General features: G+C 31.1%; 2 protein-coding genes across 2 annotated transcripts; one reads left to right on the top strand and one right to left on the bottom strand.

The window, feature by feature from the left end:
- Nucleotides 1–1577: 1577 nt before the first annotated feature.
- On the top strand, nucleotides 1578–4935 carry LOC108324899 (protein trichome birefringence). Its single transcript, XM_017557841.2, has 5 exons — nucleotides 1578–2674; nucleotides 3192–3384; nucleotides 3463–3656; nucleotides 3781–3939; nucleotides 4101–4935. The coding sequence occupies exons 1-5, from the start codon at nucleotides 1767–1769 to the stop codon at nucleotides 4453–4455; spliced, it is 1809 nt and encodes a 602-aa protein (XP_017413330.2). The 5' UTR covers nucleotides 1578–1766; the 3' UTR covers nucleotides 4456–4935.
- Nucleotides 4936–20152: 15217 nt separating this feature from the next.
- Nucleotides 20153–22390, bottom strand: LOC108325414 (homeobox-leucine zipper protein HOX11). The gene is made up of 4 exons (XM_017558482.2): nucleotides 21785–22390; nucleotides 21151–21437; nucleotides 20920–20999; nucleotides 20153–20818 (listed from the first exon to the last, which is right to left on the bottom strand). Exons 1-4 carry the CDS (start codon nucleotides 22032–22034, stop codon nucleotides 20461–20463), a joined length of 975 nt encoding a protein of 324 aa, XP_017413971.1. The 5' UTR covers nucleotides 22035–22390; the 3' UTR covers nucleotides 20153–20460.
- Nucleotides 22391–23355: the final 965 nt, after the last annotated feature.

Below are 23355 nucleotides of genomic sequence, written 5' to 3'. Positions count from 1 at the left end.
GTTAAATAAATTATAATTCCTTATAAGTATTACTATATTACATTCAACAGTGTCACATGTTTTTTAAGTCTAAATTAAAAATAATTTAGATACATTTTTCATAAAAGTAAAGTTGTACGAAAAATTTAAATTTCAAATTAAATGTATTAAGATGATTGATCTTCATCATATTATCTTAAAAAATCTAAATTTAAAAAGAAATTTTATTATAATTAATATCAATAAGTAATGTTTTTTTTGCCTTTTTTACTATTAATATTATATATATATATATATATATATATATATATATATATATATATATATATATATATATATATATATATATATATATATATATATATATATTCTTTATCTATTCTATAATAGATGTTAACAACGAAATCAATCATTTTGAATTTTGGAAGAATCAAAGTAAGAAAAATATTTTATGAGAAATAAAACTAAAATTCGTATATTTTATTTTTATTTAACATTTTATAAGATGAAAAATAAAATAAAACTATAAGAACATATTAAAATCCACTCAATTTTTATAAGCTAAAACATATTTATTCTCTTTTAGAGATGTAAATATATTTATTTAGAAAATTTAGATTACAAGTGAAACATAATTTAATCATAAATCAAATCATATGAATTTTATTATTTTTATCATAATTAAATTAAAGGATAAATTAATAATTTTTAATTTATTAATAATTCTTAATCATTACACTCCTTTATTATTATTATTATTATTATTGGTTTCTGAAATATAATTACGTTTAATTTTAGTGAAATTTTTATTTTCTATTAATCAAAACAAGATATACACATAAATATTTTAGAAAAATATCATAAAAAATAGCAAACATATTATTGTACACGTGTCGACGTGTAATCTATACCTATACAGTGATTCTCATTTTTTGTCTAGATTTCCTTTTCAATTTTATCATTTAAATAAAAGTTTTTAAAATTAAAATAATTATTTTATTATTATTTTTTAAATTCAATCATTAATAACTTTTTAATTACAAAACTATCATAAAATAAATAAAAAAGCTATCTATAATGAAATTATAAAAGTTATTTATATTTAATTTTATAATAATAATAATAATAATTTTATTATTTTTATGATTAAAAAAAGTAAACACACGTCTAAAATTGAACATGTGTTGGATGTGACTTCTCTTCCTATTAAAAAACTTTATCTTCTTTTATTCCAATAAAATTAAATCTTCAGAAATCAGCAATTAAAAACTAGAACAATCAAACTCCACATTAAAAATATACATAAGTATGAGATTATATTTATGTAAAAAAGAAAAGTGAGACAGTATAGTTTGAATGTTCGTTTTAGAAACTGAAACTAAGTTAAAGCAAATTCAAGAACATAAACTACGGTAACTAAAATACGATCTTTATGAAATACAGAGAAAAGAAAATTACACTAAAACCTATTAGTTTTTACATTCACTATATCTAACATTTCAAAACCTATAAAAGATTTTGAAAAAATATTAAATTGGAAACAAAATTACAACAGACATTTTGTTCATGGTAACCAAATTGGTGGGCATCTACTATTTAGAGCACTGCACCTAAACCAAACCTCTTTTCTCTCTGTTGCGTTTTGGAGTCACCACCGGCCAAACAGTTACAACACCACTTCTAAGTTGAAACATCCCTGTTTCCAACGTTGTATAAGTCCACAACATCATCTCATCTTCTTTCTCTGTCTGTCTCTCTTTTCAATATTTTTCTTCTTCCAGGGACTCATGGCTGATGCCACCAAGTACATTCCCATAAACTCAGACCCCAAGAGCTTCTTCTCCATTCCCAAAACCAGAAAAACTCTAACTTTTGCCTATGCTTTTACTTTTGCCTTTGTTGCTTTCACTGTTTTCCTTGCCTTTTGTCCCTCTCCCAACTCCTCTTCTCCCTTCTTCACCAACATATTCTCCTCCACTGCTTCCTCCACTTCCTCCACCACTGCTTACAAGTCACAACTTTCTTCCATTTTTTCTTTCCTCTTCAACACCACCACTTCTTCCTCTTCTTCTTCCAATTCCTCAACCGCTATCACCCATGGCAGCACCACTTCTAGATCTACCAACACCACTTTTCAATCTCCTCCGACAAGTGAAAAGCCTTTTAAAGCAACCCCTTTTCAAAACCACACTCAAACCACCCCAACTGTAAGCAAGATACCCACCAATCACACGGCAAAACCGCGTGATCGTGTTGTGAATAAAGAGCCATCAAGTGCTTCCAATCATACCCGAGTTTCTGGAACTTCTTATGAGGATAAAGCTTTAAACAAGTCAAATCATTCTTCGAATGGTGTTGCTTCTGCGCCCAAGGTTTCAGGGGGAAGTCCCCGTGAGAATTTGAGTTCTCCCGTGAAAGGAGAGGGAGTTGTGCATAGTAATTACACGGCTTCCCTGGTGAAGAAAAAGAAGAATGGGAACAAGGAAATGGATTCTGGGGTGGAGGATGAAAAGATTGAGGCTTTGATCAAGTGTGATTTTTTTGATGGGGAATGGATTAAAGATTATTCTTATCCTCTCTATGCACCGGGGTCTTGCAATCTGATCGATGAACAGTTTAGTTGTATCCAAAATGGAAGACCTGATAAAGACTATCAGAAATATAAATGGAAGCCAAAGGGATGCAGCCTCCCAAGGTAAGAGAACACGGTGAATTTCTGTTGTTTTGGAACCTGTCGGTGCTTAATGTTTTGACAAAACTTGTGTGTACCTCCATTATGAATACTCAGTGTCTCACATCACTCGCGTTTTAGGATTAAAACTTCAATCATTCGACATGAACGTCAAAAACACCTAGAATTTGCACTTATGTTTTATGATTAGTTTTGGATAAAATTGAAGTTTCATTTCAATAAAAGGTATGCTGATCTTTAGCTGAAACCTTTTTTATGTAATTACAAAGCAAAATTCCAATTTTGGTCAGAGAACAACACAAGAAATCATCAAGGAGTTGCATTTAAGTTTGGTCCTTTAATTTCTAAGGTTTTCCATTTGATAGTGTTTGTGTTTTTTTCCAAATTGGACAATATTTTGTTTTTTGTAAGATTCATTTTGCATTGGTGATGTTCAAAGTTGCTTTGGGAATGTTTCTTTGGTATTTTGGATCCCAGTTTGCTGATTTGCTATGCAATCTGTTGTTGTAATTGCTAATAGGTTGGACGGCAATAGAATGCTGGAAATGTTGAGAGGCAAGAGGCTTATTTTTGTTGGTGATTCCCTCAATAGGAATATGTGGGAATCTCTCATTTGCATCCTGAGAAACTCTGTGAAAGACAAAAGCAAAGTCTATGAAGCAAACGGAAGAGTCCGTTTCAAAGGGGAAGCTTCTTATTCATTCATATTCAAAGTAAATACCAAGTCCTTCTATGTTTTCAATTTTTCTTCTAATGGTGTTTGCATAATTCTTATACCAATTGCTTGCTAGGATTATAACTTCTCAGCAGAGCTTTTTGTGTCCCCATTCTTAGTTCAAGAATGGCAAGTTCAAGTAAAGAATGGAACAAAGAAGGAAACACTTCGTCTGGATTTAGTTGGTAAATCTTCAGTTCAATATAAAAATGCAGATATAATCATCTTCAACACTGGTCACTGGTGGACTCATGACAAAACTTCCAAAGGGTAAACAAATTACAATTTCTTTTAGATTTGATTGCAGTTATGGCTTTTCATTCTAAGTCTGTTTTCTAAGATCACAAGTCAAAAAACCTCGTTAATTAACTAACTCTTCCAAGAAAAATTCTAGGAAGGACTATTACCAAGAGGGAAGCCATGTCTACAATGAACTGAATGTTCTGGAGGCATTTCGAAGGGCAATAACCACTTGGAGTAGATGGATTGATGCCAGCATAGATTCATCCAAGTCTATGATATTCTTCAGAGGCTATTCTGCTTCACATTTCAGGTACAACGTAGTGTGTTTGGATTCACATAGGATGATCCAACATCATGATGAATACTGGTTAACATGATTTTAGTTCATTCACTTTGACATAGTATTTCCTTTAAGCACATCATTGTACTAAAGAAGAAGATTGACACAAACATTTGTTTGTAATTGTACAGTGGGGGGCAATGGAATTCTGGTGGACAATGTGACAGTGAAACTGTGCCAATCAAGAATGACAAGTACTTGAAGGAATACCCTCCTAAGATGAGGGTATTGGAAAAGGTTTTGAAGTATATGAAAACCAAAGTGACCTATCTAAATGTCACTAAAATGACAGATTTCAGGAAGGACGGTCATCCCTCTATTTATAGGAAGCAAAACCTATCAGCAGAGGAGAGAAAATCACCATTGAGTTTCCAAGACTGCAGTCACTGGTGCCTCCCTGGTGTTCCTGATGCATGGAATGAGATCCTTTATGCTGAGCTTCTTTTGAGACAGTATCAGAATCAGCATCTCAAGAACAGAACATAGGTAAAAAAAAACTACCCTACAAATCACTTATATTGAGTGAGTTTTGCTGAAAGCAGAACCACATGCAATATATATTCTTACCCTTTACACAAAAGTATAGAGAGAACGGAACATACCATATAGAACAAGTTTTTCTAGATTTGTAAAGGTTCTTCACAAGTTCACTTGTGAAAAAAGAAAAAAAAAAGACACTTTTCTTGAAAGTTTAAACTAAATGAACTTGTTCATATGAAGTATAGAAGTTAGTTAGAACATGGGAAAATATAGAAGAATATTGTGGCTGGTGTAATTTCTCATTGTAAACCACCCTCTAAATTTTGTTTCTGAAGGTTCAGTTCTACTGTAATTTTCACTTTATGTGACAAATTGTTCAGTGAATTAGTTTGTCATTATACTTATATTATTTATAGGATTTGAATAACAACATGTAAGTACATTCTGAGTTTGGTGAGAGGAAATATAATTAATTTATATTCTTTGGAATGATGTTCTTGTTTGGTTCTTCTGAGAGGTTTCCCACTCTCTCTTCAGAGTAATTTTCTTTTCAGTGATAATTGTTTTTACGTTGAAAACGATAAGTTGGTTTTTGTCAGGATTTGGTTTTAGCTATAAATTATGATTCTTTGTTCATAAAGAATTCAAAATGGGTGTGAACTTTTTTGTGTATAGTCACGTGAAGCCTTTGACTATTGAAAATTATGTATTCACCACTGTTTATGTCGGTTCATGTTGTAAAATAATAATTGAGAGTATATTTATAATTTTATTTAAGAATAATAAACTTATGTGGTTCCTCTTTATATATATATATATATATATATATATATATATATATATATATATATATATATATATATATATATATATATATATATATTATAAAGTGGTTGAAATATCAACATTAAACATTATGTCTGCAAAAAAATCAACCTTACAAATTTATTTTTCAGCATGTTCTCATTAATTTGCGGTGCCTTCAAAAAGATATGTTCTTGTTCTCTAATTTAGTCACAATTTAAAAAATATATATTACACAAATATATACACCTCACAATAGACCAACATCTTTATTATAAAATATCTCTATAACTTCTAATTATTGAATATGGTGATGTGGGAAAATGCTTATACAGGTGGTAGACTTTTTTGCTTGATAATAACTGTGACTATGATCACTCAAAATTATATTGAAGATTGAAATAGTTATTGTGGTAGTCCCATTAATATTTGTAATAATTTTTACTATTAATATTTTTTATAAATTAAAAAAATTAATTCAATTCAAAAATTTAATTTAAGAAAAATTCATATGAAAGAACTACGCATAAATTGAAAAAGTGGGTGTTGCTCCCTCTACCACCACACCATACTTCTTCCACCTACCTAAATTCTTTTAATTTCAATTTTATCCTTCCTACTTTTACTCATTTATTTTTCTGGGTAGCTACACCCTCACCCATCTCTCACGAATTCTATTTTCTTCTCTCATTCCCGTTTCACTTCCTCTCTCCCATTTTCGTTTCACTCTTCTCATTTCTTGTCTTCTTTTTTGCTTTAATTATATTATACCTAATTACTTCTTTCCCTTTTTTCTCAAGAAAACCTCAAACAAGGAAAAGGGAACAAACCATATGCTTAAAAAGCTTGCTATTATAGCCAATGGAGGGATAGAATGTTAATTTACGGCTTCATGGCTTCCGCTATCCGATCGAAAATCTGGTTAATGTGGCTCAAAGGGTCGAGAGTTTCGTTTGGAAAGATATCCATGGATATTGCAGGTAAACCTGACAAGTAAAGTAGAAACTGTTAATCTTTGATTTGTTTTGGGAGAGTGGTGGAGAAATGAAAAAGCACAACGAGGTTGGAGGTTGCGGATGTGTAGTAGAAGAAAGTAGTGAGATTTTTAGTGAGAGTTTTGGGGTTGCTGAAGTTTAAGAAGTCCATGAGGCTTTGGAGTGCAAGGGCAACGTTTTGGGTGCTGTGGCAGGAGAGTTCGAGGGAGATGAGGTGAGGGGGGAGGGAAGGACTGTTGAGGGAGAGTTGGGCCATGGGAACGCTGTGAAAGGTGACATTCATTGACATCGGTTTGTCGAACGAATGTTGACATCCGTTTGTCGAACAACGAGACATTCGTTTATTGAAGGGTAAAAAAGGAATAAAGAGGCACAAGGAGTACTGTGTGGTGGTGGAGGGAGTAACTCCTTGAAAAAGTTTGATTGAACTTGAAAGTTGGGTTGGAATTAGGTTAGAATTAAGGCTACTAGTTCCTGCACCCCTTTTATTTCTTCCTGTACCCCCATAAAAAATTTTAATCTTCATCGTACCCCTCAATTAAATAATATGAAAAACTTTAACTATTCTTACTTTTATTCTTCCTTGAGTGACACACCTCTCCCATCTCCAGCACATAAACCATGTAATAACAGGAATGTAAATATGTGCGTACAAGCATTTCAGATTGCTATTTCAAGAAAGATTTATATTTTATATATTTCAAATGTTTTGAAATATATTTTTATATGTAAAATTAAATTTTGAAAGTCTTTTTCAGAATCCAAAAATATATTCCAAAACTCCCATTCTAAAATATATTTTCTTTTATATTTTAGAACACCCAATATGAAATTCTAAAGACATTTTTTTTAAGATTATTCCAAAAAAGTATTTCTAGATTTAGAAATGTCTCTCCAAATACTCATTTAAAAAAATATATATTCTGGAATATGTAATATCCATTTTTAATAGTAAAATACTACTAAAATGAAATATTACATATAAGATAATGGAACCACTGTTTTAAAAAAAACAAACCTACAAATGTAGAATCATCTGACTTCTCAACTTTTTTATTCTCACCTCCTACTAGAACAACGGGAAAGATTGTATCACTAAGCTCACACCATTCAGGTGACCATCGCAAAGAGAAACAACACACAACATACAACACAGAAGCAATAGTAAGTTAGATAACAAAGAAATCATATCACATTTATAACATAGCATACATAAATCATTTATATCACATACATCAACCCAAACATCTTAACATGCAAATACCTAAACTGACTATCCGGATTTAGTATAAATGTCGAGCTATAGCGGGTCGTGCACTTGTGGTGGCCTCTACTGCTTTGCAAAGTCATTGCCAACGGGTTTCACCCTACCACACTCACAAGGTTAGTCTGTTTCAGGCCTTGGAGCATACTGGAAGCCCCCAAGACTAAGACCTCTTGCTACTCCTCACCATATGTGGCAATCCTCTCTACTTGAGAATGAAAGACCATTGGAGTTCAGGATAACTTGCTACTCCTCACCATATGTGTCAATACTCTCTACTAGAGAATGAAAGACCATTGGAGTTCAGGATAACCCCCAAGACTTAGCTCCCTGCATTCATACTAATGATACTTGAATCTCACCAAGATTCCACTTCGAAACTTACTTACATAACTTTGAAACCACATACTTTCACTTTGAATCACAACACATAATTTAGAAGACCTTTGAAACCATGTGCATATATCACTTTACTTTTACATTGAATACCCACATATGTAATCATTAATCATACATCAAATACATACATAACTTCAAGAATAACCATCATAGAATACTATCGATATTTCTACATCATTCTCAAAGTCAAAACATAGCTTAAAGTTATCATAAAATAAAGAAAGAAATACTAAAAAGAGGTTCTGGACTAATCGCTCAGCGCACCAAACTCATTGTACGAAAACAGAAACAGTGGGTTCTGCTCACTCACCTCTCGCTCAACACACCAAATATGTTCACTCAGCTCAAGCTCATTCGCTTAGCGCACCAAGTTTGTTCGCTCACCGGGACTACATAATTCTACAGCACCAAAACTGCAGAATTTGCGCATCTCAAACACTTCTGACCAATTTTATGCACCTTTTACAACTTCTAACACTCCTAGATTGTATTATACCATAAATTATACTCAACCAAGTGTGTCTAAACCTTTCTAAACTCATTTTTAACATATGGCTACAAGATCTCAACCAAAAACTCACAAAAACTCAACTTAGAGACTCAAATTGAATTATACCAGCTGTGGCACAATTTCAAGCAACTTAGAGACTCTAACAAGTCCCAAATGACTTACTAAGACTATCCCAACTGACCATTTGAGCACAAAATTCCTAATTCAAGTTTTCACTAGTTCACTTCCTCAAATTGAGTTTTAAACCAAGTAGAATTCTACACATTCACAACCACACGCTCCTAATTCAAATTTTTACCATTTTAAAGTGTTGAAACTAGTTCCTAACTAACCCCAACTTCATCCAATCAGTTCATCAACCATTTCTCACCATTTCACTACCTTAGACCATATTTTAGAACCAACAACCAAGATTACTCTTTTCCTTTAACAGTTCAATTAGCACAATTCACTACATCAACATCAATTTCAATGTCATAAACATACACACAACAGATTCCACATGTTTACAACATTCATCAACATACAAAGCATGGGTTTCACCCAATTACTTAAATTATTACTAACACAAAACAACATTTTCCAGCCAAACAGTTTAACCCTCATATACCATCAAACTCACACCACATACTTTAATTAAAAGCAATTATCTAGCTTCCCTTACCTCTAAACCAACTGCCAAACTTCTCAAAACGCTCCACCGATTACTTGAACCACAAGGAATACCTAGATGAACATACGAAACGGACAGAGTCCTTAGAACTCTAGATGAATCAAGAACGTGTAGGAGATGCATGATTACACATGCAACAATACAATATTCCTCTAAAACAGATTTAGGAACGAAAGAGGAAAAATGAGTCAAAACTTACTTGTTGTGGTCAATTAGGTATCTCCTAATCGTCAAAGAGATGAATCAATAGTTAGAACTCTTAGAGAGAAGGTAGAGAACTCTAGAAAAGTGGTAATATAGATTACGTTTTAAAATAATGAAACTCGTTTATAACAAAACTATTTATAATAAAATCGTTTAATATTAAAATAATCGAGTCTCACTATTTTTAAACTATCATCACTTCTAAAAATATCATTTTCTGGGGTTTTACAGAATAAGTATTTCAGAATATGAAAAAATAATAAAACAAATATTGCAAAAATATTTTTGAATCTAAAATACTTTCTAGAATATTCATTTCAGGAATTTCTTTTCTTATATTTTAGAATAAACGTTTAATAAGGAATTTTTTAAATTCAGAAATACTTTCCAAAACATCCTATCACGAAAATATTAGAAATAAAGAAGTCTAGAAATTTCTGTTACATTTTTAGTAAGGGGTAGTTTGGAAAGTATAAGTTTATGGAGGTGTAGGAAGAAAAACAGGGAGGGGCAGGAATAAGCATCGTTGAATTAAAGTAGCCTCTTATGGGGATGGGCTGAGACTGTTTTGCCATCATTTGGGCCCACTATTTGGTAATGGTTAACACAACTGCCATGTTAGATTTGTTTCCTCATTTTAAACTTTTATACATTTAAAAAATAAACAATTTAATTAGAATTTATGAAAGTACTTTGTGAATTTGATGATAGGTTGCCAAGTAAACAAATTATTACCTTTTATAACAAATACTTTAAAAATTATATTTAAAGTTGTTTAAATTAACCCGTTGGATAGAATTTGTTACCTATTAAGAAGATATTTAGGAGTGGAGAAGTTCTCCATCTTAAGTTATCCACACTCTTTTTATTTTATCCCTTTGTCTTTGAGAAAATATTTATTTATTGTCTTTAAAATATCGGAAATGACAAATTTTAGTAAATATGTTAGAATATATTTAGTGATGGTTTCTTAATGAGTTGTTTAACTTGTAGAAAACAAAATAATTTTTATAAATTATAGTTTATTTGAATGAATTAATGATTTAAGAAATAGATATTGCATTGGGTGTTGAAGAAGGTAATAAGAAAAAAAGAAAAGAAAAGAGTTTGATGAATAAAAGGCATGAAGAAATGGAGGGAAAGTGTAGGTGGATAATAGGGTAGTCTAGAGTAGTAAGAGAAAAGGGTGAATCTTAGGCTGAGAGGCTTATGTTTATAGGCCTGCCCAAAGATCTACTTCAGATGCTGTCTTTAACTTATATGCAACTTCATCCTTTCCAGTTACTCTATTCACATGCAAAGTCAAAACCTTCTCTCATCCCAACTTTTTCTCTCTGCATCTCTCCACAATTTTCAATAACATTTTAATTCAATTACTAATTACATCTTAATCAAATACATGGAGAAAACAGAGTTTAGGATCCTCATTTTTTTAATCTTGTTTTTGTACTTTCAAATTATTTTTATTTCTTTTATTAAAATCATTTTTATATATTTTAAAATATCAAAATCATGTATTTTGAAGATATTATATAATTAAAAAGATTAAATACATTTTCTATTTTTAAACTATTATTATAAAATATTGTGCTTCATTAATAAAATATGAGATATTTAATCTTTATATTTTTGTGAAAGTTGTATTTAAAAAATGTTTAAAAGTCACGATAATTTAAAAATACTTAAACTTGATATTTTTAATATTAAAATATTTTAATATAAATAATTTGTTTATGTACATTTATTATTTCACAAACACATCATTTTTTCATAAACTATTTTCTAAAGTTGTCTAAATTTTCTTTAAGGTTGTTTTATGTTTGTCTTATTAAAGAACTGACACGCTAAAATTGATCATAGAGTGAGTTCTTTAATTTGGACATATCAATTTTTTGGTTCGTTTAAGTTGTGTTTCAATCATTTTTCTTTGTCTTTTTTTGTTATATGTTAGATATGAGCTTTCTTTCACTTGCATGTATTTTTATAGTCATCTATATTAGTCTCTATTTATGAATGATGATAACAATGTGTTATATCGTTCTTAGGGTATTTTTATGTATAGGTGGAGTATCCTACAAGTTGGAGGGAGCTTCAATGGTTAAGGATTATGAGTTGTTGGTCAAGTAAGTGAAGCTAGTTGTTTTAGTGTGTGTGAGTTTGATAATTTGATGTTTTACATATTGATGAATCTGATTAGTGTGTATTATTGTTTTAAATTGAATGATTTGTTCGTGATTTTTGTGTTTATTTGTGTTTAGGTTTGTATGATTGATAGAATTTAAAATCTCAATAATTTAACAAATTGATACAAGTTTTCATGTTTAAAATTGTTTTAAATCAAATTACTAATAAAAGAGTACTAATTTGAGTACTTAATTAGATCAAAGTTCACTTAAAATTATAAAATCCATTTGTTAAATGATATAATAGTGAGCGCCAATTTGTGATGCAAGTGGAGAGTAATTTAACTACATGACATTGAACTATAAATTATTAAAATGTGTTTGATGCTGAAAAAAACGTTTCAAATATAAGCTTAAATGTATTTAACATGTCAAAAAAAGTTTAATAAGTTAGATTACAAGAACTATAGTTTTTCATTTTTAAAATTGAATTATATCACAATTAATTATAATTTTAAATCAAAGTTTAAAAATTAAAAACATATTTATTATCATATAAATATTTCTCATGTCACAAATAGAGTTATATGTTATGTTATATAAAATTTAGTATAAAAGATATTTTACTTTATTTTTATGCAGAATTAGAAGAAAATATTTTATAATAATATAAAGAAAAATATATATATAAAAAATATATATTTAACTTATATTAAAAAAAATTAGATACGAGAAAAGATGAAAAAGGTTGTTTAGGGTTATTTATGGTATCATATGGTCTTAGAATTTAGGGTTAGGGAAGTAGTTAACTGCAGAGCTAGACCTGCAAATCATTATGCCTAAAAAATTGGTATGATAAAAAAGGTAATGGTTTGATCGGAGGCAGAGGCAGCAAATACAACAGCCGAAATCACTTTAATGCTGCTTTGTCAATTCAACCATTATGATTCACAGAAAACTAATAAACTAAACTAAACTAAACTTCTCTTTCTAATTATAAAACTCCATCTTCATTTAATGCTACCAATAATCATAAATATTTAAGTCTTTTAAGTATGTACTACAACATTTATTTACTAAAATGCAACTTCATGGTCCATGTATATATTGAGATATCTATACTTTTAATAAAATAATAATATGAGCTATTTTTATGTATTTATTTTATGAGTGAAACTTATATTTAAACAATATTAACATTAATTATTTATATCATCCAAACATATGTTTCAATTTGTTTACATTATTAATAAATATTGAAAACAAATATAATTAATTATAATTATTAACTTACTTTAACATTTTAAATTATAGCATTAAACTAATTAATAGTTATCACAAGTTTAATATAATAGATCAGTTGGAAAAAAGATTATAAAGTAAGATTTATCGTCATCCAAAATAACTATACATTTAAAATTTTATATACAATATACTTGTGTCAAAACTATACACAAGAGTGATAATCTCAACAACAACAAAAGCTAGTACGGATGAAATTGCTATTATATCTGAGCATTAGGTATATCTTCATCAAGAACGTGCTCAACTGAAACTTCATCACCCTCTACTTGCACCTACCAGATGATCATCGCAACAAATGAAGAACAAGCACATACAAACAATATACAAACACAATGGTAAGTTACAAAACAATCATATAACATTAAGAACAAGATATACATGACTCACATATAACATGCACCTAACCAAACATCTTAACATATATATCCGGATTTAGAATGAATGTAGAGCTATGGCGGGTTGTGCACTCGTGGTGGTCTTTGCTTTGCAAAGTCATTGCCAATGGGTTTCACCTTACCACACTCACAAGGTTAGTTTGTTTCACGCCTTGAATCATACTAGAAGTACCCAGACTAAGACCTCATGTTACTCTCACCACATGTGTCAATCTTCTCTACTTGATAATGAAAGACCATTAGAATGTCAGGATAACCCCTAAAGCTGAGCTACCTGCATTCATTTTAACAACACTTGAAACCACACCAAGGAGTTCCACCTTAGAACTCATTGCACAACTTTGAAGCCATTTGAAACCATATACATATATCCCTTCACTTTCACATTGCGAACCAATAGAAATTGATAATAAAATTGTTTAGGATCATAAAAGAACAATGAAAAACATATATCATATGTGTACAAGTAAATTTGGTTCAAATTAGTTAAAATTTCAATTACTAGTAGTAATAATCGATTAAATTGGTAATCCAATTTGTTAAGGCAAGCTAGAATTCACATAAAACAAAACAGGGCAAAACTGCCTATTTTAATTTATTATATGACTAACATAATCGATTAGACTAACGTGTTTGTTTTAATCGATTAAGTTAGTGTCATAATCGATTAGGCTGAAGTATCTGTTTTAATCGATTAAGTGAGTGTCATAATCGATTAAAATAGAAAATATGGTCAAATCAATTATTATGACCTTGAACATAAGCAATTGTAACTCCGAATTGCTACTCCAAACCCAAAATCACCCCTTTAAGCTACCCCAAAACACATTCTACACTTTCCAACACCCATACCAATCAATCAACTGCATAAGCAAGTCTTAATACACTAGATAGCACACTTCAACAACTCAATTTTCTCTCAGCCTTCCTAGTTTTATTTTCCAATAGTTAAAACCCCTATTTGTACTAAAATGTATTAAGAAACTCGACCTATTCAGCAATTATCCCTTCCATGACATATTTCCCTTATTTCAACATCTAGACAAGTCCTAATTAGTCTAATAAAAGCTTCCTAACTTCCCAAAATAATTCACACTCCTTAATTCAAAATTTTACTACTCAAAACCCCAATTTACACTAAAAACCTTTCAAAAAATAACAATGGATTACCTATTTGTTCTATATCATATTTCAATCAAACAACACCTCTAACAAGTTTAAAATTACCACATAAAAGTACTAAACCATTTGTCTTCTCACTCCTGCACTTATCTCTCAAATTCATCTATCAAAATCTCCCTTTTTAAGCTTAAAACCCAAGAATTTGATCTCTCATTACTCCAACCACTTTGAATTCAATTCCAAACCTCGTCACACTTCATTACACACAATCATAACAATTTCACTTAAATCATCTATCATTCATGGAATTACTAAATTTATAATGCACACATCATCTAAAGCATAGTCTAGCTTTCCTTACCTCACGAGGAACTATCAAACTCTAGAAACGTCTCTCCAATTGCTTGAAACGTAAGGAAATTCTACAAACACCTAATTGAAAACGGAAAGAATCCTTAGGATCTTAGATCGACCAAGAATTAGGAAAAGACATCATGAATCACATGCCACAAAGGATTATAATGCATGTTCACAAACTTAGAACGAGAGATAAAAAGAAGTTCAAATATACTTGCTCTAAACTAGAAATTGATTGGATGGATGAGTAGACCTTGTCAGTGGTCGTTTAGACACCTTCTGATCGTCAAACAAATAATTGAGCAGTTAGAACTCTTAGAGAGATTGTAAAGAGTTCAAGAGAATTGTGTTTTAGAGAGAAGGTGAATCTTTAAGAAAATGAGACGAGTTTAAAAACTTTTATTTATTTAATTAACTTATTTTTAAATTTTGTAATACTTTGTCTGATTATTTTAATACATCTATTAACTCTAATATTTAATTTTCTATATTCTTACACGTAGTAAGAAAAATTACTATATAATAAAAAATCGTGTTCGTGCACCGTTTTAGAAATATTGGTTGAGCTAAAAAGTTTATTACATTTATATATCTTCAATTACTTAAGTTATATTTTTTACCACTTAATATATAATGTTTTACAAATAAAAAAATACCAGTTTTTTCTCTAATAAAAATTAAAACTTCTACCCATAAAGATTAAAACAATTTTGTAAATATTAAATATCCACAATTAAGAAAATATTAAAAACAAATAAGAAACTGAAACCATACAAATATAGGAAATGTACACATTTAAATTAATTTTTCTTAATTGCTTTTAAATTTTTTAAAAGAAAATATACACAAATTAGTAATTGATCGTTGTAAAAATTAATTGATTCAAATTAGAAAAGATACACATATATCATTTTCTAACCTTTAGAATGAGACAATTTCACAATTTTTCCAAACCAACGGAATCAAATTGATTCAAATTTACAACTTATAAATAATTGTAAAATAACCATCGAACCATTCATTACATATGTTATACATGATTTATTCATATAAGTTTAAACAAAATAATTAAAACAAAATATATACTTAATTTCATCGATTATACTAATAAAACACATAATACATTGAAGTAGAACTACCGTTCAATCAATTTATCAAGTTTTCAAAACAACTTCTAAAATCAGAAATCACCATTACCATCACAATCTCATGTTCATATTATATTAATGTAACCAAATTCATTAAATAAATTATCCACGGAAAAATACAATATCATAAAACCAAATCATATCTACACTATCAAAATTTTCTACCTCATCAAAATTTAACTAATTTATTTTATCTTTAAAACTTGTCTAACCAAATTTAAGTATCAAACTTCAATACTCAAGAAAAAGGATCGTGATACGTTAACAACTAAAATTTGACAACAATTTAACAACGGTCATGTGTTAGCTTCTTATTGGACCGTTGGAAATTTTTTCTTTTTTGTTGTCGTTGTGGTGAAAAGTGATGCAAATTTACCTTTTTGAGAATTCTGAAATTACCCCTATGTGCACCCTCCATTTTCAACTCAGATTTCATTCCTCTCTCCCTCTCTCCAACCTCCATCAAAACTTGCCCAACTCATTATGGAGCAAAGACCCCATGTGGGTGTTTTAGCAAGGTAGTTCAAGTCCCTCAGCATTTGAAGCCAAGACATGCTCTAGTAATTGATTACATGGTGCCTGTAATCGATTACTAATGGCTTAATAGGTACCCCAATTGGGAGAACGTGACTCCCCATGATGATTTTTCTGTGCTTAAGGTTGCCTTTGTCCATTGTTTTCAATGGATGACTCCTGTTGGTCATGGTTGATGGTTGCAAGTGCATCAAAACTCATCTTTGTCCAACCTATTGTGGAGCAAAGACCCCATGTGAGTGTTTCAGCAAGGTAGTTAAAGTCCCTCAGCACTTGAAACCGATACATGCCTTGGTAATCAATTACATGATGTCTGTAATCGATTACCACCTAAATGGACATTTTTTTTAAGAAATAAATGGCCTAACATCATCATTGATGCAGGGAACATACCCAATAACATTGAACTCACTCACCCATCTCAAAAAATGAAAAAATTCAACAAAAACAGAGCAAAAACCATCATGGGGAGTGTTGTTGTTCAAACTAGGGAGTCACGTTGAACTTTCTGTATAATTGTCCCCCAAGTTTCTGGTAATCGATTACAAGACCCCTGTAATCGATTATGAGGGCATGACATGGGCACCAATAGTCATGGACTTCACCTAACTTGGTTCAAACCACCTAAATGGGCATTTTTCTCAACAATTGAATGAGTTATGTTGTTCATTGGTTAAGTAAACACCACTCATGGCCAATAAACTCAATCATTCATCCGAAAAAGTGGAAAAGGTCACCCAAAAACACAGACAAAATATATCAAAATTGAAACTTTATTCATATAATATGAGATAAGTACATATTATCCAACATCTATAATAATAATCTTTTGTATACTAAAACTTGTACAAGACTCATACAATGAAAATCTCTACACATGTAATTAACATAAATTGAAAACTATAATAATCCTAAGTCGTGCAGCACTTGTTCTCTTTGCACTTTCTCATGGTGCTACCAACCTTGACACATTGGGGGAGGTCAAAATGGCAAGAGAGAGAGAAGGGGAAAATGGCTCCAACGAAATTAGAGAGAGAGAGCAGGAAGGAGGAAATGGCGGAAGAAAAGAGCAAGAACCGTGCTTATTGGACCAACTTCGCCGGCGATGGGAAGAGGAAGAGCGACACAGAGAGAGAGAACTTCAGTGAAGAGACCTGTGAAAGCAATGGTGAAGAGAGAGTAAGAGCAATGATAATATTCACGAGAGGAAAAAAGATGCAAAACATATAGGGTTTTTTCAAATGAAATCAGAAAACTTTTTTTTCCTTCCTGCCTCAACGACACATTATATCTTTTAAAAAAAATTCAAAATGACTAATCAATATGTGACACCTGACGTTGTAAAAAAATTGAAAAAGTTAAGTGTTAAAGAAATCCCGAGACTCTAGTTAACAATCTAAATATCGTACACTATAAAAAAAACTTGAAGTCAATCAGAAACATTCTACTATCAACAAAGTATATAAGATGCACCTTGAATTTATCAAAGAAAAAACAATTGATTTAAAAATATAGAAAAAAAAGAAAAGAAAAATACATTAAGGGAAATGGTAGATTTTATAAAATAATATTTAAAACGTTAATTTATTATATTTAAAACTTTTAAGTTAAATAATAAATTATTTATATATCATTATCTACAGGGCGATTGTGACCTCAATGATTAGAAAAAAAGAATGACGTCACTCTGAGTGATCTCTACGATAGAATAATGGCATTTGTGTATTGTATGGTGCTGTGATATTTGATTTTGGTTTGTTGTACTCTTGAGTGCAGCTGATAGAAAAGCAAATGGGTGAATGGTTGGAGATTTTATCAGAAACCATCATTGGTCAAATTGAAGTAATGGATCCTTCACACACAGTCCAACCAATACTAATAATTCTCCTCTTGTTTTTGCACTTCAAGAAATGCTCCTCCACAACCACACTCACTCATAGTCCTATTCCTATATTCGTCAACAACAATGTCTCTATCATTCCAAAAAATTATATTCAAAATATATTTTTCTTTGCTTTTATTCATTAAAACGCTAATTATTTCTTCACATGAGAGAACTCACGTTCTTGCAATAAGAACATTTAGTATATTTTTTCATTAGATAAAAGGTGAAACATGTACATAGTTTTTGTTCTCTGTTCTGAAGAATTAGAAATTGCTATTTTGAGCAATCTTGATGTCCTTGCTAAATGGTTGAATAAGAACATGTTTGAAAGCATCCTTGAATTGACCATGAAGGTTGGAACAACATCATCTACGTACTAACTATTGAGACAAAGGAGCAAGAGTGTTGATTGGTTTAAAAAATGAAGGCTTGGTCATGAGTTTTGCTGCCTGGTACTTTTGTAAGGCGTGCATGATCACAAATTAATTCATGTGTACACCCACCTAACTACAATCATCAAAACTTACATTTATATTGTAGATTCGATCTAACACCATCATTGTGTTTTTCCTAACTTCCCTTTTTCACTATCATCCCCCCACATTCATGTAGGTTTCCACATCCATTAACAATATATATGTATCATCACCATTGCTCAATAGTACATAGCAAAACCTTTTTCAAAGAATAATCATGAAATCAATGAGGATTGTTTATGTGGGATGAATAAAAATATAAATACAAAAATAAAAATAAAAAATTAACAAGAATGAAGCTAGATTTGTCTAAACCTATCCACATCATGACCTTCACTATCCCTTCACCACAAAATTACTTTCACCATTGTTAATGCATGTCAGATAATAATAACAACTAATAATGATAGTAATAGTGATAGTAACGTGTAATGTCAATATAAGAATATATTTTCTCCATTTATAAACTCTTGATATTTAAGACTTTGCTCAATGTTTAAGGAACATTTAAAACCACTGATAATTAGCATATTTAGTATAGAATATCTTCATTAAATATCTACAATTTTAACTATTAGTTTATACTACAAGAAAATATGACAATTAAGACATTCAAGCAGGTAGGAATATATGTGGAAAATAAATTTGTTAGTTTTTGAAAATTGTAAAACACCAAGAGTTTAGGAACAAAATTGAGAGACTAAAACATTAAGAGTTTAGAAATAAAAAAGTACTTACAAACATGTTATTTTGGAACACGCATTCTTAATAACTGATTAAAATTTATAAAATTTTACGGGTCTCATTATGTTTAATTTTTTTATTTTACAATTTTTCATAAATTCTAATCAATAATATATAAAAAAAACATGTATAGAGTTCCACGTTTTTATTTCCTCAAATTAACCTTCTGTATTAAAAAGCAAGTCACGAGTTATAAAGATTGATCCCTAGTATCGTGTGTTAAAAATCTAATGATTTCCGTTGTGCATGCATGCAATTAGTATATGATGCAAAATTATCACATACTTAGAAGTTTTAACAAATGACTAACTTTCATAAATTAAAACAACCCAATTACAACCACAATCATGAAAATCGTTTGCAATTAGTTAATCTTGCGATGTTGTCATATATTAACTGAATGGAAGCAATTAAATCTCAAATTTTTAAATTTGAAAAATCATAGATTCAATTTCTAGAAGCCATATTTTTGAAGTTAATCTAATTAAGAGCAAATGCTGTTGTGCTTTAAAGTACACATTCCATAAGAGTGATTAATGCAACCAAAGGTGGCAAGGATTTAAAACCTCCCACAAAATAAAACACAGTCATTACATGGTGCAATTATTTTTCTCTGAAGTACTTAATTTTGAAAAGCTACATGGCCCTTCTGCAAAATTACAAGTACATAATAGCAAGTAGGGTACGTTAAGGGTAGAAAGGTCATTCAGGAGTTCGCTCTTCATCATCATGGCAGAGGAAAATAAACGAACCAAGACAAAGACTGAAAAGAAAAAAAAAAAGCCTTTCATTTCACAATTTCACCACCAAAAAGTTTGGTGCATTCTAACCGATCAACAAAAAGGATCATTCATAGCTCTTTCAATCGAAGAGAAGAAAAAACAGATGAATGAAAGAAGATAAAGAAGAGTCTAAAATATATACAAAACGATAAATAAGGGTAGTGAATCCTTTGTCTTTATCCTCTATGATATACCATAATATCAAACTATATATATATATATATATATATATATATATATATTATATCATATGTAAAAACCATCCAAAAAAAATGTTTATTGAATAAAGCTCATGAAGAGGCTATCTGGTGGGCTTGAGCTTGAGCTTGTGGCTGGGTTGCTGGGGCCTGGCTATTATGGAAGGGCAATATTCTGGGCTTGCTGAGCGATAACTCGACAGGGATTTGAGAAGCATTATTGTTGATAGTGGAAGAAGTTTGGTTGGTTGTTGTGGAATTTGTGGCAACCCTTTCACAAGAGGGACACATGGTGAGAGTGGTGGCTGGAAGCTGCATGTAGAAAGGTTGAGAAGTTTTCAAGGCTCTAAGTTCTTGAAGCTCCTTCTGTAACCTTCTATTCTCTTCTGTTAGAGTCTCACAGCATCTCTTCAAATACTCACAATCCACTTCTGTTTGCTTCAACTTTGTCCTGAAATCACATTCACAAATCAAACACAACACAACATAATGTTTAACATTAACTTGAACAAAATGTTAACGAAGGTTCTTGTTCGTTACAGATTCAGTTACCTTGCCCTTCTGTTCTGAAACCACACCTCCACTTGACGAGGAAGGAGATTCAACTGTTTAGCCAAAGCAAGTTTCTGCTTCTGCAAGTTATGGTCAAAATTAGAAATTAATAAATAACTTAACAAAATATTTAGGACCCATTTACAGAATTAAAAAGGTAGAACGAACAAACTAATCTAGTTTATCCAAAGAAGGAACAAAATGGTGTTGTTGTTTGTTTGTAGACTTTACCGGATTGAGAGTGGTGTGTTCTTTGAAGCTTTCTTCGAGAAAAGCTGATTGTTCTTTGGAGAGTCTGAGTTTCTTCCTGGTTGAGCCATTTTCTTCGTCATCACTGGCTCTGGTACCTTCACCCTCTTGTTGTTCCCTCTTGTTTCTTCCTCCAAACTCTGCATTACCGTTTCTCATGCTGAAATCCATCTGAAACGGCGACACCGCACTGCTAGGCGACGACAGCGACGTCCCGTCATCGCCGTCCTCCGGAAAAAGGTTTACGTCCAGCACCCTCGCCGCTCCACCTACAGTCAAGAACCACAACACACCAAACCTTAGCTACACATCACAACACAACACAGCTCTCATCATCATAACAAACAATAAGATAAAATAAAAGCAAGAAATATTTCAGCGTCCATTCATCCTAAACAACAAAACAAACATCTTTTTATACCCATTGATATACCAAACATAAAGAAAACATCAGTTTTACTATGGTCTAATCTCGTAAAAAAAAACCCGACTCACAATTTCTAGTAAAAATGATACTCAAACGAGGTAAATTGTTAATGTAAACTAAAAATGCAATTGTTTGTGTGAAAAGGGATGAGATTGAATGAGTGAACCACTGAAAGGGAGAGAACATTACATGGTTCAGTGAGCCAAGGGATTCGTAGCTGGGAAGGAGGTTGGGATCTGAGAACGGGAGTGAAAGGGAGAAGATCAAGCTGAACCGGTGGATCTGAAGAACCCCTTTTCTCAGCATCACTTCTTTTGTCATCAAACCCTTTACCCGGTCCTATGCAGAACCCAGGAGGGTCCTTGGAGGGTAAATTAGCAGGCTTGTCGAGAAAAGTAAAGGGCTTGGAAGTGTCGCCTAAGCTCAAAGCCAGTTCCATGGTAAATGGGTGGATAAAAGGTGTGTAATTTGAAGATACTGATGTTGTTGTTGTTGTTATATATGTACCGACAGAGAGTAGTTGTAGTTTGTTGAATGGAGAAGAGGGTTAGAAAGGGCACATTGGGTTGGTTGGTTGGTTTTGTGTTGCAGAAAACCTCTTCTACTTCAACCTGTTCTTCTTCTTCTCCTCAGAAGCAACAAGAACAGCAACAACACTGCCTTTTTATGTTGGTTTCTTCCCTTGCCTTTGTGGGAATAAAGATTGACCGACAAACACAGGTTGACAAAGGCACGTGAATCTATTTAAATATTCAACCGTTGTCATGCCTTCCCCCACCACCACACTGCCATAAAATACACCACCACCATGTAGACAAAGATTTTATTTTATATGTATGGTTGCTTTGTACACACTTCTCATGCTTTAAGATAAGAGAGAGAATGACTTATATATATTTTTGTTATATATATTTTTTTAAAAAAATATCCCTCTACGGAGTAGGAGTCACCACCAATATATTCATTTTAACAAATTAAAATGAATTAGTAAATATTTTTAATCAATCCATTATATTTTGGTTCAAATTTTATAGATAGATAAAGATATTTAATGATACAAGTAAGTTGTAAAATAATTATACGTGTATGATTAAAATATAGTATTCATATGAATAAAAGATAATTGTACAAAACCGAACATGCAATTTTTTAAAAATTGGAAAAGTATTTGTACCGATTCAGCATTTATTTCAATAAACTAGGCTTACCATATTGCATTTTTAACCTAACATAGACTGAAGCAAGAGAATGTTGTATTATTGTTTGCATATACATTAATAATGAAGCAAATGGAATTAAGAAATGATAGGATAAAGTTTGGAGAATCTAGAACGAAGGAAAATTATAATTAGTGGTCAGAAAAGTCGCGTGAGATTCTATTAGTTATTTTCCAGTTTATACCGTTTTAAGTGAATCAAGTTAGCCCTATTTTGGTGTTTTAATTTCATGGGTAGGTGAAGCTAACTTGTGTAATAAATTTGAAGAACGAACAACCACACCACAAGCCTCTTGGCATTTGTCATCTTTTTATTCTTCTTTCTTCTTATCTATCTTCCAACAAGAGAATTTTTCTATGGTCTTTCTGTTAAGAGTTTTTGCTGGCAGAGTTGTCATGATCAAAAATTTAATAAGACTATATAAAATGCTTAAGCAAAAAGTGGTATAAAGAAAAGGGGTACAAAGAAATTCTATTTTAGTGTAATGTTGTGGTGCGTACTGAAGCAGGAAAAAGTGGTACAAAGAAAATGTGTAGTCAATTT

Source organism: Vigna angularis, chromosome 3, assembly GCF_016808095.1.
Source record: "Vigna angularis cultivar LongXiaoDou No.4 chromosome 3, ASM1680809v1, whole genome shotgun sequence".
NCBI classification, from domain to species: Eukaryota; Viridiplantae; Streptophyta; class Magnoliopsida; order Fabales; family Fabaceae; genus Vigna; species Vigna angularis.
This window is presented reverse-complemented; position numbering and strand designations above follow the sequence as displayed.